We start from the raw sequence: 12709 nt of genomic DNA on the forward strand, positions 1-12709 counted from the left end.
TCTGTCTGGCAGATCCTGGAAGAAACTTACAAAATGGAATTCATGTACAGCGGAGTGGAAAGCAGACAAGTGGTCATTATTCACCACATGAGACTGCAAGCAAAGGCCTTGCAGCTGATAGTGACTGCCCGTACCACCAGAGGGTAAGGATGACCTGGGCTAAGGATTGTCTTAGGCTTAGCTCTAAGATTACTGTCCTTAAGCTTTGTTTAAAAACACCCAGCAAGGATAAATTAGACACATAACAGGACAGAATGCCAATAACCATTTGCCAAAGTTTTTCAGAATGAAGAACGTTCTTTTGCCTTTGGTACTGCTCTGTAGGGGCACAGTCCTGAATAAGATGACAAAACTATAGGGAAGATGAGTTTTGGGGGTTGAGTTCTCTCATTTATGAACATATAAATAGGTTAAAAACATTGAAGAGTTGTATTTGGGACCTGTTTAAATGAGGAAAAGTCATGTATCAGAAGAAGGCATTAATCATGCTTGCTTCATTAAGTATTAGTTGCTGAATTTTTAGCATCAGGAAAGTACCGTCCTCTTGACCGATCTGCAACTACTGTGCATGTGACTCAGACAGAACCTGCTCCTGTGCAGGCTTAGGTACACAAGAAGCTCTGAGTGGTTCATTTTGGCTGCTGAAGTTAAAGAAGTGACACATGGATTTTGGTGGTTGTAGAATTAGAACTCCAGCTGGTGGAATTAGAGAAATTTAGTTACTATCCTAGTTTGCTTCTGTTTCAGGTTTGTTGGCATCAATTTACTGTATTACCATGGAGGTCCATAATATATTTGCCTTTTAACCTCTTGTTTTATAGGTGGAAGGGGAATATTTTCTAACAGTGGCTTTGGGAACTTAATAGTGCCTTATGCAAATGGGGATTTTTTTTGTGGGAGGGGGATATATATAGGTGAGGAACTATTTTTTTTTTTTTCAAAAACTGGAAGATCTTTTAGTTGTTAGAAGATTTAACGGGATTCCAAACCATCCAAGTGCTTATAGCCATAGAGACATTTTTCTTTCTTTAAAAGTAAACCAAGGAATATTATTTTCATTACAGAGTGGAACCCCTTTTTGGGATGTGTGAAAAATTCCTCCAAGAAGTGGATTCCTTTCAGAGGTGACAAACTCCCTTGCTTCTTCACTTTATATTAGGAAGTCCCACTACCATTGTCATCAGGGAATATTCACTTTGTTTTTCATCTCTTCATATATCTCTTCCCTGCTGTCCTACATTGGGAACTGTCATGGGATAATAATAAAGCAAGAAGAACCTTTGTAGTTGAAGTCCTTAACATCGGCATGTTATGCTAGTTCTTCAGAAACATGTGCTCTAAATTAATTTTTTATAGAAAAACTGATTTTTATTCTTGTCTTTATAAGGGTTTATCTACTTTGAGTGGATGCCATTTTGATAAATACCGAATTTTTTTTTTTTGTTATTCTGTCTCCTGGAGTCCTAAAAGCAATTTGACCTTTCAAAAATTAATAAAAAAACCAGATTACCCTTGATGTATTCAACATGTAGTAATAAGTCAGATAAGAATTCTGTGGTATCTTTCCTGGCCCTGTCTACTGCTTTTGCAACCTCTTAGTAGTCACCTTTACATTCAGGGAGAGTAGATGTATTAAGTGTCAATTTGCTTGAACAGATTGATTCTAGTGAAAGCTGTCCCTGCCCATGGCAGTGGTTTGGAACTAGGTGATCTTTAAGGTCCCTTCCAACCCAAACCATTCTATGGTTTTGCTTCTACAAAATAGTGATGAGTTCTGCTGATCCTGAGACTCAGTGCGAAAAAAAGATACACAGGAAATTAACAATTCTATTCTCTAGCTCTAGCTGGGCATTAGGGTAGGGCAGATTTGGTCCCCTTTTCTTATCAGTTAACCAGCCACAACTGCCAAGCATATGGAATATAAATAAATGTGAATTTAATCAGAACTAGAATACCTGTATCTCTGGACTAGCTATCCAATTCCCTGCTGAGTCATAGAAGCACAGAATCTTAGAATGGTTTAAGTTGGAAGGGATGTTAAGGACCATCTTCTTCCAATTCCCCTGCCAAGGGCAGGGACACCTTCCACTAGATCAGAGCCCCATCCAGCCTGGCCGTGAACAGTTCCAGAGATGGGTTGTCCACAGCTTCTCTGAGTAACCTATGCCTGTGTCTCACCACCCTCACAGTGAAGAGTCTCCTCCTAACATCTAATCTACGTCTTTTCTCTTGTTGTTTAAAACCATTCTCCCTTGTTCTATGATCTGCCTGTGTAAAATGTTACTTTCCCTCTTCTTTTGTAAGCCCCCTCTTAGTATTTTCTAAGTACTGAAAATTTGCAATGAGGTTTCTCTATAGCCTTCTTTTCTTCAGGCTGAACAGCCCCAATTCTCTCAGGCTGTCTTCATAACAGAGGTACTCCAGTCCTCTGAGCATCTTGGTGGTCTCCTCTATCCTTCTTACACTAGGAGCTGCAGAACTGGACACAGTATTTGGGTTGGAGTCTCAAGAGGGAAATGAAGAGGGGAAAAATCACCTCCCTTGACCTTCTATCCACACCACATTGACCTTGATGGTGTCAGTTTGAGCACAAGGCATGGTCCCAACAGAAGTAGCCAAAATCATCTCTTATTTATGAGACATCAGAAGAGGAATATATGTATCCAATTCTGTCATTATAACTAAATATAAGCATTAAGTAGCTTGACTAAAAATAACAATACTATGGAAAAAGTTGAAAAAAGTATTTGATTTTTAATTTATTTTTTATGCAGATGTTTCATCTCTGAGCTCCCACATATGCAAGGCAGTTTTGTAGATAAATTGCTGGACTTAATGCCCAGACTTGTGACATCCAAGCCTTCAGAAGTGGTCAAGATTCTTCAGACAACACTGCGGCAAAGTACCTTTCTCCACCTTCCTCTTCCAGAGCAGGTTGGTTTAACAGAAAATTAAAATGCAATATTGTGGACTCTCTTGGCATCCAACTAGTTCCTAATATACCATGAAGCTATAAAATTCAGGATCTTGGTCAGACACAAGTGTTACTTCCTTGTCTTCTTATCTAGCATCCTCAGGATTACTGCTAAAAACATGGAAAATTTAGTAATTTCTGGCAGTGTAATGAAAATAAATCCAAAGTTCATGCACGTTTCTGCTAGAAAAATAGTAGTAATTACAGGGTTTTTTTTTCTTTCCACTTTCCCCCATCTCCTTATTTTTGCCGATCACTTTGCCCCTAACAGCTCCATAGAGCCACTGCAAATATCATTGAGCCTACTGGTGAATCTGATAATCCCCTGAGATTTACATCAGGGTTGGTTGTGGCACTGGATGTTGATGCAACTCTGGAACACGTGCAGGATCCCCAAGGAACTGTTAAAGTTCAGGTAGGAACAAGATTGTGTCTTGGGGGGAGTTTCTTTAAGGATGTCAATACTTCTGGATTGCAAATAATTATACACTTCGTTAGTAACAGTGCTGCATTTCTGTGTTTTGCACTCACATTCAGAAACTGGTTTGTCTGTAGTGTGCTGAGTTTACTTGGGTGCATTTCTGAGAGTTTGTTTTGAGCACTTGGATGTCATTCTGTGATTCCACATGTGCTGAGCACATTATGGACACGAGCACCAATAAATGGTGGTGAACTTCCAGCTGGTCTAGTGGGAGGAGGAGGAGCAAAAGAAGTTGTTCTGAATGACACAAAAATATGCAGGGTCTTAGCTCTCTGTATTTCCAGCTTCCTGCTGCTGAATCACTAGTTTTAGATGCAGCTGAGAAAGTAGGATTAGTAAGATCCAAGTAAACTATGCAATGCCACTGTACAACAAAGAAACAAGAACCTCAGTTACAATGCAGAGGAAGAAGCTGATGTCAGTGTGGGCTTTTTTCCACCCATGCTGTGGTTGTTATATCTGGGGCAGCTGAACTTCTGGCTCCAAGCTAGAGCTCACCTTCTTGCCTTCCCAACTCAAAACCATCCAGATAATGCACTGGGCAGATCTCCAGTCCAGTGGTCACTTAGTTATTTCCTTTTTTTTTTTTTTTTTTTTTTTTTTTTTGTTCCCCTCTAGGTGTTGTATCCAGATGGACAAGCACAGCTAATCCATCCTAAACCAGCTGACTTCCGAAATCCTGGCCCTGGGAGGCACAGGCTGATAACTCAGGTTTACCTCTCGCACACAGCCTGGACAGGTAACATTGATGATACGAGTTAACGAGGTTGTGTGGCTGCACTTTCATTAGACACAAGTTACATGCCCACAATCTGGGGAGCTCTGAGGATCCTGGACTCTCCAGCTGTGGTTGGTGGTGCCCTTGGTGTTCATCAGGCCTTTGAGCAGTTAGAGCTCCCTGTTTACCAGGGCACTGCTGCTGTGTAGGGGATTAGAGGGGCTGCTGTTTTGGGAGAGCCCTGGAAGCCTTCCCATGAGAGCCATGTTCAAAGTGAGGTCACCCACTTGTGTGCAGAGCAAGGTCAGCTGTAGGAGCCAGGTCTGCATCCTCAGGTAAAGGCAAGGGGGCACAGTAAACTGACTCCCTGTAAGGCATTGTTTTGGGTCTGACAGGTTTTTAAGCATGGCAGAGAACCTTACAAACTGTACAGTACAGCAGTACAGTTTCACTCTGATTCAACTTTCACCCTTCAAATGCCCTAAAAACCCACCCTTTAGCTCTGATGATGATATGACTCTAACATTCACCTTCAATCTCAGTTGATGTTCACACTTGCCCATGGAAGCACTTCAGTAACTGGCTTGTGAACCTCAAACATCAAAAGCAGAGTGTATTTCATTCACAGCTCCCTTTGTCCTGTTTTATTTTAATCCCTAGATTTTTATTGCAATGTAGGGGGTTCCTCTGAAAGGGCTTTTTTATGAGCAATTTTTCGTTGCATTTGGTGGGTTTTTATTCTTTTTTTAACCAACAGGATTTTGTTTATTGCCCTAATCCTTCACATACTTCTTTTTTTATCTAGTACTTCCATGGAGTAGTCACTCATCCTGCTGTCTTTGTTTTGTTTTGGGGAAGAAAATATGGTACCGTTTTTAGGACTGGAAGTATCTGGGTTTAAGGGTTGATGCTGTACTTCACCAAAAGGGGCTGAATGAAGTCCTTGTTTCTACTTTTGCAGCATTCACTGGAAGGGCATTTTAAGCATGGCCCTAAGCGATTCTGTTCTGGTGTCTCCTCTAGGCACAAGGGGAAGAAACTGAGCTGGGAGGGGCTCAGGAAACAGGGTCAGAATTCAGAGTGGAGAAATTGCCTTAATTCAATACCATGAAACTCGTTAAAGGCCAGTAGAAAGAGTGTGCTTGGGAAGGAGAATGCCCAAGTGCAAAGCATGGATTAAGTGGAAGAGGTGACTGCAGGCTGCAAATAAGAGTTGGTGGAGTGACGAAAAGGTGAACTCAGGGCTGAACCATTGAGTGACTGCACAAAAGGATTATTTCTTGTGTACTGTCTGGTGCTGATGATGTCTCAGCTGGAGACCCACTGCACATGGACATGGCATCTTGAAATCCTGTGGGTTTCATCAGGTTTCATGTAGCTTTTGTTAATGTGGTCCTATTGTAGGTTATCCCTGGTATACAGTTGAGCCCCACATACCACCTGGTGCTCACTCCCCAGTGGGACAGGGAAGAGAATCAGAAGGGCAATGTGAGAAAACTCATGGGCATGACACTGTGCAGCAAAATCCAAAACAAGGCATCATGTGAGCTACTATGAAGGAAAATTAACTTCATCCCAGCCCAAACCAGTATAGTCCATAAAGAAAACCTAAATAAATCTGGCTTTCAGTCTAGAAAGGAGAATTTTGTTTGGGATGTAAGTCCAGCAGTAAGTCCAGAGTAATAGTATGTATACTGAAACCCACAGTTTTGACCACTGTGAGAAGAGTAGAGTGAAATCATCTTATGGACAGTGGTAGGAACCTTGCTCTGCCCAGCTGCAGAGTTGGTGAAAGAGAGGAAGAGGCTGTCTGGCATGTGAAAACTTCCAACAAAAAAGTATCTTCAGGTAATCTCCTGTGCCACAAGTCTTACCAGATGGCATCTGGATTGATCTTGACATAAATATAGTGAGCAGGGCCTGCTAGTTCTGTGGGGGTATTTATCAATTGTTACTAATTCATTGGAGTTACTTTTGAACAGTTATTTTTGAAAGTCGCAAGTTCTAAGTCAGTGGTAAGATTTTTTTAAGTGATGATGAAGAGAAGGCGATGAACCTAGAACAGTCCTTAGTTCTGCTGTACTGAATGTTATGCCAGAGGTTTGTTTTCAAACACTAGACTGGATTCTGGTCAGCCCAGAACAGCTCGGTACTTAACCAGCATACATGAGATTTAAAATTCATTTGGTGTTGATTGTTCACTGTGCAATGACAATCACGTTTGGATTGTTCTGTGTTTTTTCTCTGCAGAGCCATGCCAGATTGAAGTGCGATTGCTGCTGGCCTACAATTCTAACAGGAGCAAAGCATCTACCAGAATTCCTAAATCTACCTGGAATGAGAGCTTGGAGACTCTCTCACCCTCTGAAAATGGCATAGAGGGGACCATTCCCTTCAGCAAACCTGTCAAGGTGTATATAATGCCCAAACCTGCCAGGCGGTAAAGGCTGGTGCTGAAAGAAACCTGTTTATGGGGTTTGTTGGGTTACATGAAAACAAGATGCTGAGTCCAAGATAGCAAACCAAGCCAAAACAGCCTTTATGTGCATAAAGGGAGTCAGATGTCAAAATAAAGCTGCTGAAGAACAGCTGGTCTCCTAAGCAGCAGGCAAATGCAGGAGTTACTCAGCTAGTTAGGAGTGGTTTCAAGAAAATGCAGATTTTTCTAAATTGATTCAACAGAAACAGGACAGTTCTCAATCAACATTTCAGTAGTAATTTCACTGGGCTGTACCTTCAGTTTTTACCTATCAAAAGTCTCTCTCCAAGGCCTCTAGGTTTTCTGCTATGTATTTACTATGTAAATGCATGGGTAGATAAATCAATATTATTTTTACAGTACTCTGAAGTGAAGCTGAGGAGTTCAGTATTTTGTGGAGGTCATTGGTTTGTTTCTGGTTTTGGGGTTTTTGGCTTTTTTTTTTTTTTAATGTCTAAAACTTTAATTTGTGCACTGGTACCTCATTTCTTAACAAAAAAAAAATCCAAAAGGTACTATTGTTCCTGTGTGGAAAGAGCACCTCAAAGGGAAATTGCCAGTTGCTGTTTTACATCTTCTACAGCTGTACTGAAGCTGGTCCAGCTCTGAGGAGGGCACAGGTTGTTCATGGTGCAGGGGCAGGAGGAGCCTGTTTGTGCAGGTTGCAGAACTTCAGTCAGCGGGACATGGAGTTTAACTGAACTCCAGCAACAAAGCATTTTGTCTCCTGTTGCACCTTTGTACAGCTTGAGGGACAACGTGATTAGGTATCAGTTGGAAAATTCCTAACCACATCCCACTAAGTTTTCCACTTAGGATCCACTAAGGATCTGTTTCTTTGTGATGATCCTGGCCTGTACCAGTCTTGGTGGGATGTGAAAATCTATGTTTTTCAATTCAGCAGCACTTTTGGCACTCAGAGTCTGTCTTGTCAGTCGAAGTAGCCGAACACACTCTGTTCAGCAGCAGTTGGGCAGCTTGTCAGTGTTCCCCTCTGGAGGTGAGCTGGGAGTATGTAGGGACAAGAATTTAGTTAAAACATGATCCATCTGGCTTTCCTGTCAGAATGTGTCTGTTCATCGCTTCTGTGCGCCAGGCTTAGCGGACTGAGAAACTTCCTATGATTTGTAGCAATCTTTTGGTAGGATTTTTTGGGAGGACCTAATGTGTGAAACATTCTAGTGCAGCAGCCAAATCAATCAGTTCATAATCAGTTGGGGTTTTTGTCTTTTTAAAAAAAGATGTATTTTTAGCAAGTAAACAAAACAGTAAAGAAATACTTTCCAGTTGTATTTAGTGTAAATAACCCCTCACATGCTTTCCTACAATAAAATTGGAAAACTCATGCTATTCTGTTTCATTTTTATTGTATGAGTGAACATAGATGCCTGCATGGTTCTTGGCTAATAAGATTACTGCATGTTTTTTCTGATTTTAACTTTTATCACTGGTAAGTTGTGGCCCAAAGGCTCATAGCCATAAAACTTTGCTGCTGCTTTAGGTATTCTTGAATTAAATATACTTTTGTAGTGCTTCTGCTCTAACAAACTGGGTTTTGGTGTTTCACCTTTAGGGCACTGCTTTGAAAATCTCCTGCCCATCTGACAGCTGAGTGTTACTGTCTGACTTGTCTTTCGCATCCTCAGCTCAGTTCCCAGCCGACAGGGTTGATGTATCTCTCATTAGGAAGCTGTGTCTGTGCAGATACTTGACAAGTTGAGTGAGCTCATTACAGACTTTCTTTTTTCTTTTTTCTTCTTTTTGCACTTCACTAGTATTTCTTGCAGTTTGTCATCTCAGTAAAGTTTCTAATTTAAATGGTGTCCATAGGCTCCAGACCACAAAGGATGCTGTGGTAGGCACAACGGATATTTTCAATATCAAAGTTCTGGCATCTTTCTCTCTTTTTCTAATTACTGGATCAAATTTCTACTATTTTCTTCCCCTCATGCTGTCCTTGAGCTCATTCCATATAACATACCAGGCAAAGAGTGAGTGCCTTCTGTATTGCCACTGAGAATCAAATACCATAGGGCTGTGGAAAAATTCTTCCATCTGGAATTTCAAGATGCCTAAAACAAGCTGAAAATGTATGGATGCTGTGAACATTTCCAATCTCCTAATGAGAGCATTCCACAGTTGGCTTCTCTTTTGTAGATTTTTCTCTGATTCCTGGTTTGGATCATGGAAGAAATCACAGCTTCTCATTTCCTTCTTCAGTTTCACCTGTGCAAGTAGATGACTAATTAATCATCTAATCTAAACCTTCCCTCTTTCCAGGTTAAAGCCATTCCCCCTTGTCCTGTTACCCCATGCCCTTGTCAAAAATCTCCCTTCAGATCTTTTCTAGCCCCTTCAGGTACTGGATGGAGCTCTCAGGTTTCCCCAGAGCCTTCCCTTCTCCAGGGTGAACAACCCCAATTCTGCCCTTTCAGCATTTTCTTGGCCTTCTGTGGACTTACTCCACCTGTCCACATCCTTATGTAGGGGGCCCCAGAGCTGGATGCAGCCTTCCAGGTGGGGTCTCACCAGAGTTGAGTAGAGGGGGACATTTCCCCCCGTTGACATCCTGCCCATATGCAACCCAGGAGGGCAGCTATGTCTGTTCTGGGCTGCCAGTGCACATTGCTGGGTCATGTTGAGTGCACACCCACTAATACCCCCACAGTGTTGCCCCCTCAGGGCTGCTCTCAATCCGTTCTCCACCCAGCTTGTATTTGTGCTTGGGACTGCCCATTTCACACCATGTGTCAACATACAGAGAATAGGAAATTGGTATAAAATCACGGGTTATTGTAGTTGTTGAAATCCAGATGTTGACTTTTTCTTTCCGTCCCCAGGCTTGAGACATTTAGCTTTTCTGCTCTCAAAAATACTAGAGTTCATGCTGTTTGTGTCGTCTCAGAGGCATTCATGCCATTCACCCGTTGTCCTTTAATTCTAGATAATTGTTGAGCTTCTGCACTGCAATAGCTTATAAGATGATTGATCTCAGAATGAAAAGAAAAACAAAGGGCTCTAGTCATGCACAAAGATAATTTGCATCTTTCATCTCTGTTGAAGGGGGAACAGAGGACTTCAGATGACAGACACCCAAGTACGGGGAGTTTCTGTTCTCTCAGATGGTTCCAAGTGTAGGAACAGGGTGCCAGTGCAGCTGCAGTCACAGGGAGACTGAGCAATCTACAAAGGAAGGGCAAATAATTTGCTAAAAACCAACAATGTTCAAACACCTCTCACCTCTGCATTATACCTCCTAGTCAGATGGAATGAAGAGGGAAAAGAATCTGGCAGAGAAGGAAAATGCTGACCTCACATGAAAGAGGGGTGGCTTAGTGGTTTGAAAATGTGTTGTCCTATTAACCATTAACTTCCTGGATTTGGTTTACATATGGCATCTGTGTATGTGGGAAACCCAGCTTTGAATGCTTTTAATGGAAAATTCATATCCCAGTTGCTGGAATCCACTGAAATTCATTGGGCAAATTTGGAAGTAAATAATGCAATTATTGAGTCAAGAGCTTGTAAAACAATGCATAAGTGTATTGGGAACAAAGTTGAAGCTTATGAGACATTAATTCAGACCTGGTGTGGCTTTCACCTATCTTATTTTAAAAAGTACCAAAAAAGTAAATGGGCAGAGACACTGCAAAAAGTACCAAGCAAGTTCTTGGGAAAATGAAAAAAACAGGGCATGCATTTAAATTAGGACTGTATGACATCACTGGATCATTTAGGTTAGAAAAGCTCCTGAGTACAGCCATACATCCAGCACTAAGCCATGGCCACAGGTGCCATATCCACACACCTTTTGAACACCTCCAGGGCTGGTGATTCTACCACTTCCCTGGGCAGCCTGTTCCAATGCCTGACAACACTTGTGGGGAAGAGCTTTTTTTTTTTCCTAATATCCAATCTAAACACACTCTGGTGCAACTTGAGGCTGTTTCCTCTTGTCCTGTCACTTGTTACTGACCCCCCCACTGGCTACATCCTCCCTTCAGGGAGTTACAGAGGGTGATAAGGTCCCTCCTGAGCCTCCTTCAGGCTAAACACCCCCAGCTCCCTCAGGCTGCCCCTCATCAGACTTACACTCTCCACCATACTGTACAGGTCATCACCTTGGGTTCAAGCTCAGAGAATTGGATTTCCTCTGGAATCCTGTCTTGCTTGTCTGAGTTATAATCACTTTTTTCATCTTATTTCACTGGCATCTTCCATTTTATTCTTAGTAACAGACACCAGGAATGCAGAAAAGGCTGTCTTTTCACTTTACAGTTTGCTAATGGGGTATCACTGGGACTTCAAAATACAAAGTTTGAAGGTTTGTGGATGCCAGGCTTTGCACAAATGCTGCTCAATGTCCCTTAGAAATGCTGGTCGTGTTGCATTTGGTGTCTGTGAGCCTTTTATGGCCTGTTTCTCCTGGCTGCCAGCTCACACATGCTGCTTCACAAAGATAAGGGCTGGGGACTGACCCACTCAGCGGCAGAGGAGCTGGGGTGGAATCTTCCTGGCTCCCAGCCCAGCCGCAGCTCAGCTTTAATTTCAGTGTCAGGGTGGGAGTTCACTGCCTACTGGGAGATCCTTTTCCTGGTGGGAGGCAGAGCAGTGGTGTATGTGAGAAATCCTGCCCTATAAAAGTGCATTCCCATGATTTGGGCAATGAGCCCGTAATTTTAACAAATTATTTATGGCTCTAGCTGAAAGCAGCAATTTAACAAAGATACCAGTTTGAGCTCTGCTGGAATTTTTTTGATGAATCAATCCCAGCTGCTTCCACCATCTAGCAAAGCAATTTCAGGCACCAAGAAGGAAATCGGGCTTGCAGTGACTGGAGCAGCCGAAGTGGAACAGATGCTGTTGTGGGAACTGACAGCGCTGACTCAGGAAGCTGTGATGAGAGCAGCAAGAGAAGACATGGATGGAAAAGACTTGCAGCAGATACCTCCTAGTTGACACCAAAATTTTGTACTGGTCGTGGTAAAACTTAGCAGTTTGCCTTTAAAAAAAGAAATCCATTTCTTTGCACGCTGCAGCTCCCTGTTTTGGAAGTGGAATCTTCTGCATCCTACCAGTTGCCAAATGAAGGGAAGAATTAAGAGGCTGCAGCACAAAGCTGGGTAGGTACACCTCTAAAAGTCACCTGGCACTGCAAAAGAGGCTCTGCTCTCGGCATGCCTTTTGGGAGGACAAATCGTGGCAGCTGCAGTGTGAGGAGCCCACAGTATTTGTCTCAAATGCAGGACCTGGGCTGGGCAGTTTTGGTGAATGTAGCATCACCATTAATGTGCTACATTAACATGAAAGTATGTTAAAAAAAACATGTAAAAAACAGACCTGGAGGAGAAAGATAAGGTGTTTGCTCAACTTCTAACACTGTAATGCGCATGTTTCCATTTTTTTAAGTACTGCAGTGTCCTCTCAGCCAAAGCATTACAAAGCCTCTTCCTTTTAGAGGCTGCCTTAAGGCCCAAAAGCTCATAAAATACATGATAAAATACTCAAGAGAGTCAAACCATCCTCACTATCAGATAACAACATTTAGTGCAAAACGTCTCCACACTCTGTGGGCTGGTAGGAACTTGTTCTGCTGGAATTCCCTTGGGATGACCACAGTCTTCTGGGTCAGTAGTTCACCTTCTCCTTCACACCAGGCAAGTTATTCAGAAAAATGTCACAGCAGCTACAATGAGCATAATACCAGCTGCTGCATCAGAGAACACAGATGCAGCTGGAAAGGCAGTTCCTGCTGGGTTATATAAGATTTTGCCTCAAATAGACCTACACTAACAGAAAACACTGCTGTAATTAGAAGATTGCAAGATAAAACTTTCAAGTACTCACTTTCCCTTTGCTTTTACACCACATTGTATCTTATCAGATAAAAGGTTCTAAATTATTACTAGAGCAAATAAACAGAAAAAGAATGTAGTATTTTGTGCGTCTTGGGAAAGTCATTGTGCTCTCCTATCAATCTAAGCCTCTCTATTGCTGCTTGGATAGCTCCAACTGCCTCAGGGCTTTTACAGCCTCATCTTGGTACTTCCATTAATA

The 12709-nt window shown here is 42.2% G+C and overlaps 1 protein-coding gene across 3 annotated transcripts in view; it reads left to right on the top strand.

Moving 5' to 3' along the window:
• The window catches only part of INTS4 (integrator complex subunit 4), a 33206-nt gene extending 25209 nt beyond the window's left edge, over positions 1-7997 (top strand). For all 3 annotated transcript variants that reach the window (XM_085066520.1, XM_085066530.1, XM_085066538.1), the window contains exons 18-23: positions 13-143; positions 1065-1124; positions 2775-2934; positions 3246-3389; positions 4074-4194; positions 6424-7997. In XM_085066520.1, the coding sequence (XP_084922646.1) occupies positions 13-143; positions 1065-1124; positions 2775-2934; positions 3246-3389; positions 4074-4194; positions 6424-6617 (810 nt within the window). In that variant the 3' untranslated portion in view covers positions 6618-7997. The remainder of the gene's footprint in view (positions 1-12; positions 144-1064; positions 1125-2774; positions 2935-3245; positions 3390-4073; positions 4195-6423) is intronic.
• The last annotated feature ends 4712 nt before the right edge of the window (positions 7998-12709 follow it).

This window comes from Lichenostomus cassidix, chromosome 1, assembly GCF_008360975.1.
Source record: "Lichenostomus cassidix isolate B80296 chromosome 1, HeHo_3.0, whole genome shotgun sequence".
NCBI classification, from domain to species: domain Eukaryota; kingdom Metazoa; phylum Chordata; class Aves; order Passeriformes; family Meliphagidae; genus Lichenostomus; species Lichenostomus cassidix.